Source organism: Carcharhinus amblyrhynchos, unplaced genomic scaffold (assembly GCF_965287045.1).
Source record: "Carcharhinus amblyrhynchos unplaced genomic scaffold, sCarAmb.v2.hapA scaffold_85, whole genome shotgun sequence".
NCBI classification, from domain to species: Eukaryota; Metazoa; Chordata; class Chondrichthyes; order Carcharhiniformes; family Carcharhinidae; genus Carcharhinus; species Carcharhinus amblyrhynchos.
Window position 1 is genome coordinate 527,800 of NW_027649825.1, and position 14,124 is coordinate 541,923.

Consider the following 14,124-nt stretch of genomic DNA (forward strand, 5'->3'; position numbering starts at 1 on the left):
TGTGGAGCGTACCTGAAATGTATTGGGAGCTGTGACTCTCTCGAGCTCTGGCCTGAAGTTGTCAGACTCTCTGTGATGCACAGTACAGTCCGTAGCTGCTGCCTGTCACATTCACTTGGTATCTGCAGTAGTGTTGCTGAGAAGCCTGGCAGAATCAACGTGCATCACTAAGTACCCTGACCATAAGGCGTATTTATGCAGCAGCTTAAACATCAAGTATCCCAGAGAGGAGCAGAGTGGGTTGCCACTCCCTGATGGAGTGTCAGAAATTGAATTGAAGGAGCAATTTAAGCAAGTTCAATAGCAGGATGGAGTAGATTGTTTTCAACTCTGCGTGTGGATATGCTTCCGGTATATGCTCACTGGGCGGATATGCTTCCGGTATATGCTCACTGGGCGGATATGCTTCCGGTATACGCTCACTGGGCGGATATGCTTCCGGTATACGCTCACTGGGCGGATATGCTTCCAGTATACGCTCACTGGGCGGATATGCTTCCGGTATACGCTCACTGGGCGGATATGCTTCTGGTATACGCTCACTGGGCGGAAGACATGGATCTGGTACAGTTGCTCTGGAAATGTAGTGGATACGTAGAAACATAGAAGATAGGAGCAGGAGGAGGCCATTCAGCCCTTCGAGCCTGCTCCGCCGTTCATTACAATCATGGCTGATCATCCAACTCAACAGCCTAATCCTGCTTTCCCCCCATAACCTTTAATCCCATTCACCCCCAGTGCGATATCCAGCCGCCTCTTGAATATTTTCAATGTTTTGGCATCAACTACTTCCTGTGGTAATGAATTCCACAGGCTCACCACTCTCTGGGTGAAGAAATGTCTCCTCACCTCCGTCCTAAATGGTCTACCCTGAATCCTCAGACTGTGACCCCTGGTTCTGGACTCCCCCCACCATCAGGAATATCCTCCCTGCATCTACCCTGTCTAGTCCTGTTAGAATTTTAGAAATCTCTATGAGATTCCTCCCTCATTTGCCTGAACTCCAGTGAAAACAATCCTAACCTAGTCAATCTCTCCTCATACATCAGTCCCGCCATCCCCGGAATCAGCCTGGTAAACATGCACTCCCTCGAGAGCAAGAACATCCTTCCTCAGAAAAAGAGACCCAAAACTGTACACAATACTCTAGGTGTGGCCTCACCAAGGCCCCTGTTAATTGTAACAACACATCCCTGCTCCTGTGCTCAAAACCTCTCGCCATGAAAGCTAACATGCCATTTGCCTTCTTTACCGCCTGCTGCACCTGGATGCTTACCTTCAGTAACTGGTACACAAGGACACCCAGATCCCTCTGCACACTCCCCTCTCCCAATTTACAGCCATTCAGGTAGTAATATGCCACCTTGTTTTTGCTTCCATAGTGAATAACCTCACATTTATCCAAATTATACTGTATCGGTCATTGATTGGCCCACTCACTCAACCTGTCCAGATCATTCTGAATGATTTCTGCATCCTTGTCACAGTTCACCACCCCCCCCCCCAACCCAACCTGGTATCGTCTAAGAAGTTGGAGATAATACATTTTGTTCCCTCATCCAAATCGTTAATATATATTGTGAATAGGTGAGATCTGATGGAATCTCTCTGTGTGGACAGGGGTCTGGTGGAGGCTCTCTGTGTGGATATTCTTCTGGTGTATCCTCCCTTTGTAGATATTCTTCTGGTTTATTCTCTGTGTGTGAACACTCGTTATGTGGACATGAATCTGGTATATTTTCTCTTTGTGGCTATAGGATACTCTAGATAGTCTTCAAGTATATTCTGTCTTTATAGATTCTAGCTGTGACTATTCTTGTATTGTACTGTGTATGTGCATGTGCGCATATATCCTTCCCTATGTATTCTGTGTGTGGATTTGCTGAGATATGCTGTCTGTGTAGAGCTGCTTCCAGTATACACTGTCTTTGCAATATGTGCTGTGTGGATATGTTTTGGTATCTGCTGACTGTGGCTATGCGTCTGGTATCTGCTGTCTATGTGGATATGCATCTAGTATCTGCTGCCTGTGTGGATATGTGTATGGTATCTGCAGCCCCGTGTCTGCGGTCCGCGCGGGCGCGCGCCCCGTGTCTGCGGTCCGCGCGCCCCATGTCTGCGGTCCGCGCGGGCGCGCGCCCCGTGTCTGCGGTTGGTGTAGTTCTGTTTCCATTGTGTCATCTTTGTATGAATATGCTGCCACAGGATGAACATATTTTCGGTTTCTGCCATGGGTGTGGACCCGGTTCCATTGTATTGTGTCCATGTGAATATTTTTCCCGTATATTTTTTGTGCAAATGGTTCTGGCAATCTTATCTGTGAGGATCTGCTTGTGCTCTGTGTGCAGATGTTTCTGGCTGATGCTCTGAGTATATTCTCCGGGTATAGCTTTGTGTATATTCTGCCAGTGAGCTCTGGGTGGAAAGTCTCCCAGTACATTCGCCCTGTGTACATCTTCCTGTGTACCCTCCCAGTCTGGACGTTCTTGCAATATGCTCTTTCGTGTGAATTTTCTTCAGATACACTCTCCCTGTGTGAATATTCTTCCTGCATGGTATAGTCTCATTGTGGACATTCTTCCAGTGTACTTTTCAAAAATGGATATTGTTCTGGTATACACTCAAAATGTGGATATTCTTCCAGTGTAGACTCTCTGATACACTCCTCTCATTGATATTCCAGAGTACTCCTCCAGTATGCATATTCTGTATGCCACAGTAGATCTACTGGCATACTCCCGAGCGGCAGGGAGTTTATCATTGTCACAAATAAGCCTACATTTACACTGCAATGAAGTTACTGTGAAAATTCCCTAGTCACCACACTCTGGCACCTGTCTGGGGACACTGAGGGAGAATTTAACACGGACAATGCATCCTAACCAGCACATCTTTCAGACTGGGAGGAAACAGGAGCGGAAACCCACACAGACACGGGGAGAATGTGCAGACTCCACCCAGGCAGTGATCTAAGTGGGGAATCAAACCCGGATCCCTGGCGTAGTGAGACACAGTAAGCAGTCTCACAACACCAGGTTAAAGTCCAACAGGTTTATTTGGTAGCACAAGCATTCAGAGTGCTGCTCCTACGTCAGGTGAGTCAGTGCTAACCACCCCACAGTGTAGGTACTGGTGCCACCATTTCAGTGTTGTGTCAAAACCTGGTCTAGTCTTTGAGAAAGCCCTGGAATTGTAACCTGGCACCACCCTACAACGGGGCCCGTAGTAAAAGTCTGCTCTGTGAGTGTAAATATATGTCCATAATGTTTTTCTGGCACTTGTAGATAATTCCTCCCAGTGTACAAATGAGGGTGCAGCGTAACCTGCATAATAGATCATAGTAGACTTGCATAGGGCGGCACGGTGACACAGTGGGTTAGCACTGCTGCCTCACAGCGTCAGGGACCCGGGTTCGATTCCCAGCAGCACGGTGACACAGTGGGTTAGCACTGCTGCCTCACAGCGTCAGGGACCTGGGTTCGATTCCCAGCAGCACGGTGACACAGTGGGTTAGCGCTGCTGCCTCACAGCCCCAGGGACCCGGGTTCTATTCCCAGCAGCACGGTGACACAGTGGGTTAGCACTGCTGCCTCACAGCACCAGGGACCCGGGTTCGATTCCCGGCGGCACGGTGACACAGTGGGTTAGCACTGCTGCCTCACAGCCCCAGGGACCCGGGTTCGATTCCCAGCAGCACGGTGACACAGTGGGTTAGCGCTGCTGCCTCACAGCACCAGGGACCCGGGTTCGATTCCCGGCGGCACGGTGACACAGTGGGTTAGCACTGCTGCCTCACAGCCCCAGGGACCCGGGTTCGATTCCCAGCAGCACGGTGACACAGTGGGTTAGCGCTGCTGCCTCACAGCACCAGGGACCCGGGTTCGATTCCCAGCAGCACGGTGACACAGTGGGTTAGCGCTGCTGCCTCACAGCGTCAGGGACCCGGGTTCGATTCCCGGTGGCACGGTGACACAGTGGGTTAGCACTGCTGCCTCACAGCACCAGGGACCCGGGTTCGGTTCCCAGCAGCACGGTGACACAGTGGGTTAGCACTGCTGTCTCACAGCGCCAGGGACCCGGGTTCGATTCCCAGCACAACGGTGACACAGTGGGTTAGCACTGCTGTCTCACAGCACCAGGGACCCGGGTTCGGTTCCCAGCAGCACGGTGACACAGTGGGTTAGCACTGCTGTCTCACAGCGCCAGGGACCCAGGTTCGATTCCCGGTTTGGGTCACTGTCTGTGCACATTCTCCCTGTGTCTACGTGGGTTTCCTCTGGGCGCTCCGGTTTCCTCCCACAGTCTGAACGACCTGCTAGTAGTTGGATTGCCATGCTAAATTCTCCCTCTGTGTACCCGAACAGGTGCTGGACTGTGGTGACCAGGGGAATTTCACAGTAACTTCATTGCAGTGTTAGTGTAAGCCTTACTTGTGACTAATCGTTAAAGATTAACTTTATCTCTGCCCGGTATGTTGATTGGGACATTATTAGAAATTAACAGTTGATATTCTCCTGAATGCCCCTGAACGGAAGAAGGGACCCTATCAACAGTGGCATTGAGAGAGGCTGGCTTGTTAGCCCACCACATCAACTCAAGATGTGAATTCCTGCAGGGTGGGGTAGTCAGTGCTTCCATCAGTGGAGTAGGTCACCCCATGTATCAGGAAATCCCCAGTGTGTTCATTGACAGCAGGGAAATCACCACTTCTTGTAAATCAGTATTTATCAATTGTTACTAATTGATTTTGGTTTGATTCATTATTGTCACATGTATTAATACAGTGAAAAGTATTGTTTCTTGTGTGCTATACAGACAAAACATACTGTTCATAGAGAAGGAAAGGAGAGGGTGCAGAATGTAGTGTTACAGTCACAGCAAGGGTGTAGAGAAAGATCAACTTAATGTGAGATAGATCCGTTCAAAAGTCTGACAGCAGCAGGGAAGAAGCTGTTCTTGAGTCAGTCGGTACGTGACCTCAGACTTTTGTATCTTTTTCCCGACGGAAGAAGGTGGAAGAGAGAATGTCCGGGGTGGGTGGGGGGGGGGTCCTTGATTATGCTGGTAGCTTTGCCGAGGCAGCGGGAAGTGTAGACAGAGCCAATGGATGGGAGGCTGGTTTGCGAGATGGACTGGGCTTCATTCACAACCCTTTTGTAATTTCTTGTGTTGGGCAGAGCAGGAGCCCATACCAAGCTGTGATACAATTGAGATGATATCTGGGATTATAGTGACAGTTCAGTATGGACCTGAGGGCTCGAATCGAATGGGTTAATCAAGCTGAATGAAGCAGTGTTCCCTGATTAATATTGGTTCTGTTCTGTGGACACGCTCGTGCCCCACTGACTGTAACAGGCATCCCTGCCTGTAAGCTTCTTGCTCCTCTGCCTCTTCCTCTACCCTTTTTGTTTGGACCCCAATATCGGTGCTGTGGTGCTCCCTGGAAGCCACCCAGAGTCACTGCCAGTACTTTATAGAGTAGAATCCCTACAGTGCAGAAGGAGGTCATTCAGCCCATTGAGTCTGCACAGACAACAATCCCAGTCAGGCACTATCCCCATAACCCCATACATTTACCCTAGCTAGTCTCCCTGACACTAAGGGGCAATTCAGCTTGAACAGTCATAGCACACCTTGGACTGTGGGAGGAAGCCGGAGGAAACTCACGCAGACACGGGGTGGGGGGATCGTGCAGACTCTGCGCAGACAGTGACCCGAGGCCAGGTTTGAACCTGGGTGCCTGGCAATGTGAGGCAGCAGTGCTAACCACTGTGCTGCCATGCCATAGCTTTTCTGTCTTTAGCCGTCTGCTGCTGATGCTCAATGTGATGCGGACAATGTTGTAAGACACTTATAACTTATTGAATGGTTTTGTTTCTCATTCAATGCAAGCTGTATGGAACAGTTATATCATTCAAGATTACAATCTGTTTACAGGAACACTCACTAACCTCCCTGCTCTGGATCAAGGTTAGACGTTTTGTGAATACGCCCACTCCATGTGACGGGGTTTTTGTATTCTGTTATTAATCTTACCCCAATCAGCCGCAGGCAGGAAGTGCTCACACAAAGGTGTGTGTAATTCAGACCACAGAGTATTGAGGCAGTCCCCCTTGATGTCACCATTGAGCCAGTTACACTTTCCCTGGAATTACCTCCCTGGCTGGCCACACTCAGGTACCAGGGACCTTATCAATGTCATCTTTAATGGGAGCCTGGATGAGGAGATGCCGGCGTTGGACTGGGGTGGGCACAGTAAGAAGTCTCACAACACCAGGTTTAAAGTCCAGCAGGTTTATTTAGGATCACGAGCTTTTGGAGTGCTGCCCCTTCATCAGGTACCACAAACCGCTACTCGGCTGATGAAGGAGCAGTGCTCCGAAAGCTTGTGATTCTAAATAAACCTGTTGGACTTTAACCTGGTGTTGTGAGACTTCTTTAGTGGGGTTATGACATTTTGGTAGAACTTCCAATTTATGTATAAATTTGTCAATTTCATTTTTGGAATTAGGCATGGAATCAACATTGCTCTTAACTCTGAGAGGGTCCACGGTCTGTGTACACGAATGGGGACCCCGTCAGGTCTGGGGAAAGCCCTCGGGGGCATCTGGTGTGACGACCCTGGCTGTTCTCGAATTTTTTTGGCCTCTTGTCTGCACCGCAATTGGAGTAAACCCCTCAACACCGCTGTAATAAAACACTGTTGAACCAGTACCGGTCAGAGCTGGTTCTGTCTTGGTGAACTGTACACTGGGGGAGGTAGATGGAGCTGGAATCGGTTCAGTAATGGGCTGAAGGAGCTGGTTGGGTTAGGGAAGGGTAGGGTATAGGGGAGTCCACTCACTCTCCGCATTATCCTCATCATTTGTCGGTATTTTTGGTCCAGGCATCATTACGCTCCTGGGAGTTTTACTAGACTTTTGGACCGGTTCACACTGTTTAGATTTTTCAACCTGGCATTTATAGCTATAGAATATAAAGGTAAGGAAGTATTGTTGAAGAAGGCATTGGTAAGGCCACAGCTGGAGTATTGTGTACAGTTTTGATCCCTGTATTTGAGGAAAGATGTATTGGAGGCAGTTCAGAGGAGATTCACTAGATTGATTCTGGAGGTGAGGGGTTTGTCGTGTGAAGAGAGATTGAACAGTTTAGGCCGATACTCTCTGGAATTCAGAAGAATGAGGGGAGATCAGATTGAGATTTACAGGATGATAAAAGATCTGGATAAAGTAGACATGGAGCAGATGTTTCCTCTTGTGGGACATTCTAGGACGAGAGGTCTCAGGATAAGGGGCAGCAAATTTAAAACAGAGTTGGAGGGGAAACTACTTCTCCCAAAGGGTTGTGAATCTGTGGAATTCACTGCCCCAAAGTGCAGTGGGTGCTGGGACAGTGAGTACATTTAAGGAGGAGTTAGATTTTTAATTAGTAATGGGGTTGAAAGGTTATGGGGAGAAGGCAGGAAAATGGGGACGAGGGGCACATCCACCATGATCAAATGGCAGAGTGGACTTGATGGGCCAAATGGCCTAATTCTGCTCCTATGTCTTATGAACTTGGGAACCTCTTCCACCTCATCATCTTTACTTTTCCTTTCTCTTTTCCTGTTTTAATATTCTGCATCCTCTCTTGTCCTACCTCTGGACCCTTCCTTTTCTCAGCTTCCTGTCTCCAGCTCATAAATTGTGACCATCCCATGTCTCTCTTGCCATGTTTCTCTTTTCCCCTGAAGGTTTTCCTGAAATATTCTATTCTATCCCAATTGAATCCAGTTGCCTCTGGAGGAAAACACCCACTTTCCCTTCAGTCTATTTCATTGTTTGTTGAGGTTCTGAGTGCTTCCAGATCTGTAATGTACGTACATACAGGCCAGAGGGGCTTCCCTTTTCTGGGCACTTTGATTCCGACTCTTGAGTTTCCAATTAGCCGATAATATTTAGAATTCCTTGCTTTTAGGAGACGTTAGCCCGCTGGCCGAGCATTTAGGGACTTTAACCCACAGGCTGTACCCCTGTTACCAGCACACTGAGCACTGGGGGACTTTAACCCACAGGCTGTACCCCTGTTACCAGCACACGGAGCACCTGGGGGACTTTAACCCACAGGCTGTAATCCTGTTACCAGCACACGGAGCACCTGGGGGACTTTAACCCACAGGCTGTAATCCTGTTACCAGCACACGGAGCACTGGGGGACTTTAACCCACAGGCTGTAATCCTGTTACCAGCACACGGAGCACTGGGGGACTTTAACCCACAGGCTGTACCCCTGTTACCAGCACACGGAGCACCTGGGGGACTTTAACCCACAGGCTGTAATCCTGTTACCAGCACACGGAGCACTGGGGGACTTTAACCCACAGGCTGTAATCCTGTTACCAGCACACGGAGCACTGGGGGACTTTAACCCACAGGCTGTACCCCTGTTACCAGCACACGGAGCACCTGGGGGACTTTAACCCACAGGCTGTAATCCTGTTACCAGCACACTGAGCACTGGGGGACTTTAACCCACAGGCTGTAATCCTGTTACCAGCACACGGAGCACTGGGGGACTTTAACCCACAGGCTGTACCCCTGTTACCAGCACACGGAGCACCTGGGGGACTTTAACCCACAGGCTGTAATCCTGTTACCAGCACACTGAGCACTGGGGGACTTTAACCCACAGGCTGTAATCCTGTTACCAGCACACGGAGCACTGGGGGACTTTAACCCACAGGCTGTAATCCTGTTACCAGCACACGGAGCACCTGGGGGACTTTAACCCACAGGCTGTACCCCTGTTACCAGCACACGGAGCACCTGGGGGACTTTAACCCACAGGCTGTACCCCTGTTACCAGCACACGGAGCACTGGGGGACTTTAACCCACAGGCTGTACCCCTGTTACCAGCACACGGAGCACTGGGGGACTTTAACCCACAGGCTGTAATCCTGTTACCAGCACACTGAGCACTGGGGGACTTTAACCCACAGGCTGAGCTCTCAGGATCCCTAACCCTGTGAACCATGAACCCATTAAAATACAGTGTGTTTTAACCCTTATACAGTGGACAAGGGATTGTGAGTAGACTTCTTGTTAGTAGAATGTTTATTCTCACACAATTATTAATCATCCACCCAACCAGCAATAAGTAATCTTACAGTACTGTGTGCAGTTTTGGGCGCCGCACCTGCGCAAGGATATTTTGGCCTTGGAGGGAGTGCAGAGGAGGTTTACTAGGCTGATACCGGAGTTGAGGGGATTGAGCTATGAGGAGAGGCTGAATAAACTAGGCTTGTACTCGTTAGAGTTTAGAAGGATGAGGGGAGATCTCATTGAGACATATAAGATGATGAATGGGATGGATAAGATAGAGGTGGAGAGACTCTTCCCGCTCAAAAAAGACAGTAGGACTAGGGGGCACAGCCTCAAGATAAAGGGGGGCGGTTTAGAACGGAGTTGAGGAGGAACTTCTTCACTCAAAGGGTGGTGAATCTCTGGAATTCTCTGCCCGTTGAAGTGGTGGAGGCTGCCTCGCTAAATATTTTTAAGAAGCGGGTTGATGGGTTCTTGATAAGAGAGGGGATTAAGGGTTATGGGGAGAGGGCGGGAAAGTGGAACTGAGCCACGATAGATCAGCCATGATCTTATTGAATGGCGGGGCAGGCTCGAAGGGCTAGATGGCCTACTCCTGCTCCTATTTCTTATGTTCTTATGTTCTTATGTAGAATACCAAAGTTCAAATCCAATACTCCACCTTGGTTTTTGCGTGACTGGAAAGTATCCAGACAGATATTGGCCTTTATCTGGGTGTTGGTATGTGTAGTCCTCTGTGTAGCCTGGTCCTTTGGTCTGGTCTGGCACTCTGCCTCTGGTCTTCCTTTCTTCTCAGGTATGGTGGCTCTCCTCGTGCTGGTTATTGCTGGCGATGGTCACTGTTGTTGTAGCGTGTTGAGGGGAGACAGAGATTCCTCCATGGTGCAGCACCCTTTTATACCTCATTTTTGACCATTGCCAATCAGTCGATCAGGACTTGATCAGTAAGAGTCCAATCAGGTGCTGCCAGCCTGATCTCTGGGTGTGTACCCAATATCCATGTCTGTAAGTGTTGGAGACACGTTGGTCACATACCTCCCTCCCAGGTAAGTAGCGAAGGCTCCTGTGTGTCTGGTGAACAAGCTGGTTTGACCTGAAATGGCCGATACCCTGCATATTCCAGTGCTTGCAGCTGCAGCTTGTTCATCTCAAATTGTGGCAATTCCTTTTGAGGTTGCAGCCTATCTGTTACAGTGCTTGTCCAATTATCCCAGCGTGCTCTTGTAAATCACCATCTTAGCTGGCTCCTTTGGTCACAACTCTAACCCTCAGAACATGCTGTTGGAGACTCTAACCCTCAAGTTGCACGTCAGGGACTCTAACCCTGCGGCACCTTACTGCAATAGTTTTCAATCACTCGCGGCACCCACGGCGGAGCCCTGTGCCCACGGCAGAGCCCCGCGCCGGAGACCCGCGGCGGAGCCACGCACCGGAGACCCGCGGCGGAGCCACGCACCGGAGACCCGCGGCGGAGCCACGCACCGGAGACCCGCGGCGGAGCCACGCACCGGAGACCCGCGGCGGAGCCACGCACCGGAGACCCGCGGCGGAGCCACGCGCCGGAGACCCGCGGCGGAGCCACGCACCGGAGACCCGCGGCGGAGCCCTGTGCCCACGGCGGAGCCCCGCGCCGGAGACCCGCGGCGGAGCCCCGCGCCGGAGACCCGCGGCGGAGCCCCGCGCCGGAGACCCGCGGCGGAGCCCCGCGCCGGAGACCCGCGGCGGAGCCCCGCGCCGGAGACCCGCGGCGGAGCCACGCACCGGAGACCCGCGGCGGAGCCCTGTGCCCACGGCGGAGACCCGCGGCGGAGCCACGCGCCGGAGACCCGCGGCGGAGCCACGCGCCGGAGCCACGCGCCGGAGCCACGCGCCGGAGACCCGCGCCGGAGCCACGCGCCGGAGCCACGCGCCGGAGCCCCGCGCCGGAGCCACGCGCCGGAGCCCCGCGCCGGAGCCACGCGCCGGAGCCCCGCGGCGGAGCCCCGCGCCGGAGCCACGCGCCGGAGCCCGATGGCAGAGCCTCACACACAAGACCCGCGGCAGAGCCACGCGCCGGAGACCCGCGGCAGGGGGACTCGTGGAAGGAAAAGGCCCTGACCTTATTTTTATACTGGTTGTCTGTTATCAGAGCGTTGCTTCAAGATTCTGCCCAGGGGAGAGGGGTTATCGTCCAGGCAGAACCTCCAGAAAACTGCCAAAGCCCGAAAGATATTCAGACACAGCGTTGGCCAGGGATGGATCCTTTATTCCATCTTATCGATAAGGAGAGAACTGGAGAATTCCTGAGGCTTCTTCAATCTGCTCTTTTCAATTATATACAGTCAGCCTTTTTTATAGGGCATTTCTTATAATTTTAGTGAAGATAATTGTCTGTAGTCACACACTGTGGTAAATTATTTATATATAATACAAAGAGGTAGGCCTGAGGCATTGCTTTTAATCTCATCCCATCGGTAATGTCATAATCTTACAGCTCCCTGGCTGACCCCGTGCTGAATTCAGTTCTCCTCTCCCACAGGGGCACTGCGGGGGGGGACGGCCTTGCAGAGGGACTGGGGGGCACAACCCCACAGGGAGAAGAGGGCATGGGGAGCCACAGGGGCAAGGGGGGCGTGGGGGGCGGGGGAGGGGGCGCGGCCACGTGGGGGGCGGGGGGAGGGGGCGCGGCCACGTGGGGGGAGGGGGCATGGGCACAGGCAGTCATGGTCCCACAGGAAAGTGCATCTGAAATATCTGAGTAAGTGGTGAAACAAGTGAGTGGGATTTTCCACTGACAGAATTCTGCCGTTAAGCCAGCGGTTCTGCCTCGCACGGAATTGAGTAATGAGGTCTCTGAATTTCAGTGCCAATGTGATGCCAGGTATATAGACCGCACGCCCCAGTGTCTCGCGGATCATATCAAACAGCACGCGCTTGGGCAGTTCACAATAGACAGAGCACTGAGCTGTCCTGGACTTGCAAATCTAATATATCACATTTGATGTGATTCTGTGACAGGACAGCATTTGCTGAATAATCCTGAATGTGTTAAGAAGTACCCTGACAGCCAGTGTAAAATTATGAGTTGAGCTCCACATATTACCAGAAGCTACACATATTACCAGAAGCTACACATGTTCAGCAAAGGATGACACAGTGGGTTAGCACTGCTGCCTCACAGCGCCAGGGACCCGGGTTCGATTCCCAGCAGCACGGTGACACAGTGGGTTAGCACTGCTGCCTCACAATTCCAGGGACCCGGGTTCGATTCCCAGCAGCACGGTGACACAGTGGGTTAGCACTGCTGTCTCACAGCGCCAGGGACCCGGGTTCGATTCCCAGCAGCATGGTGACACAGTGGGTTAGCACTGCTGTCTCACAGCGCCAGGGACCCGGGTTCGATTCCCAGCAGCACGGTGACACAGTGGGTTAGCACTGCTGTCTCACAGCGCCAGGGACCCGGGTTCGATTCCCAGCAGCACGGTGACACAGTGGGTTAGCACTGCTGTCTCACAGCGCCAGGGACCCGGGTTCGATTCCCAGCAGCACGGTGACACAGTGGGTTAGCACTGCTGTCTCACAGCGCCAGGGACCCGGGTTCGATTCCCAGCAGCACAGTGACACAGTGGGTTAGCACTGCTGTCTCACAGTGCCAGGGACCCGGGTTCGATTCCCAGCAGCACGGTGACACAGTGGGTTAGCACTGCTGCCTCACAGCGCCAGGGACCCGGGTTCGATTCCCGGCTTGGGTCACTGTCTATGTGGAGTCTGCACATTCTCCCCATGTCTGTGTGGGTTTCCTCCGGGTGCTCCAATTCCCTCCCACAGTCTGAAAGATGTGCTGGTTAGGGTGTATCAACCGTGCTAAATTCTCCCTTAGTGTAACCCAAACAGGTGCCAGAATGTGACAACTAGGGTATTTTCCACAGTACCTTCATTGCAGCGTTAATGTAAGCCCACTTGTGACACTCATAAATAAACCTTTTACTTTATATTCATATGCAGGGAACTTTTTTTTTACAGGCAATAGGATTGTGTCTGGACATTACTCCTTTATCCGCTAAACAAAAGCAAGGGGTTAAATAGTTCCCTGGTGCGTTTGCCATGGATATCTCAAGCAATCGGATTACCAATCGATCAGTACCCCTTTTCTCACACAGTATATATTGTTGTTCCTTCTCTGACATTTAGTATTCTTGTGTTTAGCCTATCAGCACAAGATGAAAAGCTTCAGCAGGCTACAGGATTGTGAGGCATCGACAGGGTGGATAGTCAGAGGCTTATCCCCACGCTCGATTACAAGGGGGCACAGCCTCATGTGAGGGGGGAAAGGTTAACGGGGATATTTTTCAGGCAGTGTGTGGTGGGTGCCTGGAACGCGCTCCCAGAGGAGGTGATGGAAGCAGGCACATTAGCAACATTTAAGAGGCACCTGGATGGGTACCTGAATAGTGAGGGAGTAGAGGGATACAGACTGAGTAAGGGCAGTTTAGTACAGGCACAGAGTTGGAGAGCCAGACGGCCTGTTCCGGTGCTGTACTTCTCTTTGTTTTTGGTTCTTTATTTTCCATCAGCCCTGAACAGCCACAGGGCCAGACGGTTATAAACATGATTCTGCGCTATCCTCGCCCAGCTCCTTGTGATGTGTGTTTTATTTATTCCTTTCCAGGAATACACTTGCCCTCGGTGTGAGTCCGGCTTCATAGAGGAGGTCACCGATGAAACGAGGTACGTGGAAGCTTTGTGAACTGTTGTACTTGCTGCTGTCCTGACAGTGCAGACTCTGGCCAGCATTGTGGTGGCACCGACTCTAGAACAGTGTTTTCAGCTCCTTCAACACTGCTTAGGGGTCTCAAACAAAAAAGGGCAGCATGGACAAGTTGGACCGAAGGGCCTGTTTCCATGCTGTGAACCTCTATGACTCTATGAGTTTGTGAATGTTGGTAGATGATTGAACACTGAGGGGACTCTGATACTGGCTTGTTCTCGTGCACTGTTCTAGGCATTCCCACTAGGGAGACATGATAGTAAATATTACCTCAGAGAGGGTACTGGGGAGAGATG

The 14,124-nt window shown here is 51.4% G+C and overlaps 1 protein-coding gene across 2 annotated transcripts in view; it reads left to right on the forward strand.

The window, feature by feature from the left end:
* rnf115a (ring finger protein 115a) overlaps window positions 1-14,124 on the forward strand; it is a 38,982-nt gene that overhangs the window by 3,429 nt on the left and 21,429 nt on the right. For both annotated transcript variants that reach the window (XM_080182720.1, XM_080182719.1), the window contains exon 2: window positions 13,730-13,788. In XM_080182720.1, coding sequence (XP_080038846.1) covers window positions 13,730-13,788 — 59 coding nt within the window. The remainder of the gene's footprint in view (window positions 1-13,729; window positions 13,789-14,124) is intronic.